This window comes from Ambystoma mexicanum, chromosome 3p (genome assembly GCF_040938575.1).
Source record: "Ambystoma mexicanum isolate Mex_15411 chromosome 3p, UKY_AmexF1_1, whole genome shotgun sequence".
NCBI lineage: Eukaryota > Metazoa > Chordata > Amphibia > Caudata > Ambystomatidae > Ambystoma > Ambystoma mexicanum.
Window position 1 is genome coordinate 50,142,001 of NC_090925.1, and position 2,850 is coordinate 50,144,850.

A 2,850-nucleotide genomic window follows, 5' to 3' on the forward strand; every position below is an offset into this window, starting at 1 on the left:
TCTCCAGGCTGGACTACTGCAAGAGCCTCTTTCTCAGTTTCCTAACCCTACCCTTTGCCCACTCCAACTATTCCAGAACAGGACTGCAAGACTTATCCTTGGCCTCAAACCCAGGGACCAAATCTCTCCAGCTCTGAAATCACTACACTGGTTCCATGGTGCCGCGAGGATCAATTTCAAGCCCCTCTGCATCATCCACAAGGCTTTTTTGGGGCTGTGGTCCTTTCTATATCCAACACTCTCTTCCTAAATACCTTCTTTCTAGAACCCTCCTCTCAGCTACCTCAAACTCTCTGCGGGTGAGACGGTTGTTCATACAAATGGAGGGTGATAGATGTCTTCCCTCTGCAGCTGCATCCCTCTGGAATTGCCTCCCTGTCCCTCTCAGATCCAGAAACCTCTTGAGCCAGATCACCCGAAGTTCCTCCTCTTGTCTTCCTTCTCTCCCTCTCCTCTGCTAATATACATGTCAGCTCACCCTGACTGGTGGTGTGGTTGCCCTCAGAGTCACACAGGATACCACGCCCCCCTCTCATTGACCAGTCAACCTGCACTGCCTTCTGGCCTACACAGCTCTTCCCGTCTCGGACTACAGCTGTGTAGTCCTCTGCCGTCCCTTGCACTAACTCCCCTGCTGCCCTGATTGCACTTCCCCTCATACCCCTTCCCTGCACTTCTCCCCAAATCCTCGCCCCTGCACTTCTCAGTGCACTTGCACAATCTGAATGTCACAAGGTCTAGTAAGATCGTTCGTCTTGTCTTCCCTCTGTCTCCCCTCCTCCATCTTGTGGCACCCAGAAACACTTGTGTAAAGGCGCATTATAAATACCAAATCATATCATATGATATCATAACACATGGTTTGATCTTGATGGTGTACTGTCGAACCATGCAATAGCGAGTTTGCAATGGGTGACTATATTAATATGTTGTGTGGGTGCACATTTAACATTAACACTATCAAAGCAAGTATCAGATGCAATATTTTTAAAAAGTGATTTTTTATTAAGATATTCTATTACATACTTGAGGACATGTTATGGTAAATCATATTTGTCCAATCTACACCAAAAAGCTTCTTGGCACTATGAAGGCAGGCCAAAGTTTAACTGAGGAAATGCTTAAGAGAACCAGGTCTTCACGTGTTTACTGGGGAGCGGTGGGGACATGTAGCTATCAAGGGATTTAAGGGAATACAATCATTTATTCTGGAGTAGGGGTGGCAGGAAAGCATACACTGCACCCTAATGGGGTTCTTCTTGATCCAAGGATCCACATGCATGTATTATCCTTGTGACAATAATGTGCTTGGATTCCAGAAACAGGGAGTTACTTGCATTTGGATATGTGATTATTCACCAAAACAGATACAAATAATTCTACAAATAGCTGAGAAACCATTCCAACTTTGATAGTAATATTAAAAGAAATATCCTACCCTTTAGGATTTACTCAGACTGCCTATACATGTAACTCTAACCTATGGATTAAAGGTAATGTATTAAGGATTTGGAAGCAAGGTAACTGGACCTCAGGTTTCCTCTCCACTTCTGCACGCAGCAAGAGAACAGATTCCCGTCAGTGTCTTCTTCATTCTGGAGACCCGCAGGATTAGGATCATGCAAGTCAGAGCTGGGTAATAAGAGAAAATGAGGATGCATGTTACAATGAGTGGGCTGCTAGTTGAGGAATCATAATAGAATATGATGATCATAGCCAAAAATGATACAGAATACAAGATGAGAAGAGCTGTTATAGTTTTCACTGCTCCAGAGATAGCTCCTAGACTGGGCCTCCTGAAGCCATTGGCACTCTGCTCCATCCGCTTCATGTGTCTGCAGAGGGTGATTAGGATTGCTACAGCCGAAAACAGGAATATTGCAAAGTTGAACAGTGTATTGAGACTGTATGCCAAGAACGCTTTCTTGGAAAATGTTGTCCTATTCACGTTCATCATTGAAACCTTGAGTGAAGCATTCAATTGAGTGGAAATTGAAGTATTTGCCAAAACACTGGCTCCAGGATGAAAATCCAAAGGAACGACTAATGGAAGACAGGTGGCCAGTGAAACAAGTACAGTTATCAGAAGCAGCCAGCGGACATTCTCCAGGAAGATCTTTACGAACCGCACTAAGAATGGATTAGTGAAGATAACAATTTTCACCAGGCAGTAGAGGCAGAACCAGGTGGTGAACCAGAGGCTGCAACAGCGAAGGCAAAGCAAAGTGAACCTGAATCCATTCCAGGCATTGTCCAGCGAGAGCAATTCTACAAAGAAAAATCGACGTATTTCAGATACAAAGAAAACACACTGAAGACCAATGTCTGATGATGCAAGACTGGAGAGGATGAGGTCAGAGGGGCTCAGGTCATGGCTGCCATGGATCTTTTCAAAGAAACACACTTTAAGGATGAACATGTGTCCCATCAGCCCGGCCACCAAGGAGATCACGTGAAGGACAAGCATGGCTATATCAGTGGGTGCCATCATTTTAGCCTGTCTGTTTGCCTTTCTACCTCTTCTGAACTGTCTGAGAAAGGCAGGAGATAATATTGTACATCATGACCCTGACAGAGCTCATTTGACTGATGCAAATAGCCGTGCCCAGGCACTATCCAGCCTGTGATCACACTTCATGTACTTTGTTTATTCATTACCGCTGCAATCATAATGGGAATACACGTTTAAAGGGATTTGTGAGGCATACATTTCCCCAGCTAAGGCCAGATCAACACAAATCAATGCAGATTAATGAAAAGAAAATTTCATAGATATTGTACACCAACATCAGGACAGGGAATTAACCACTTGTCAAGCATGGTAAGAGCAAGCTAATAGTGGAAACAAAT

At 44.3% G+C, this 2,850-nt stretch overlaps 1 protein-coding gene across 1 annotated transcript; it reads right to left on the minus strand.

The window, feature by feature from the left end:
* Window positions 1-1,531: 1,531 nt before the first annotated feature.
* Window positions 1,532-2,491, minus strand: LOC138579717 (taste receptor type 2 member 40-like). Its single transcript, XM_069649955.1, has one exon. The coding sequence runs from the start codon at window positions 2,489-2,491 to the stop codon at window positions 1,532-1,534; it is 960 nt and encodes a 319-aa protein (XP_069506056.1).
* Between the last annotated feature and the right edge of the window lie 359 nt (window positions 2,492-2,850).

Coding starts and splice junctions, on each gene's coding strand:
- LOC138579717 (XM_069649955.1), bottom strand. CDS start 2,491: ATGATGGCACCCACTGATATAGCCATGCTTGTCCTTCACGTGATCTCC.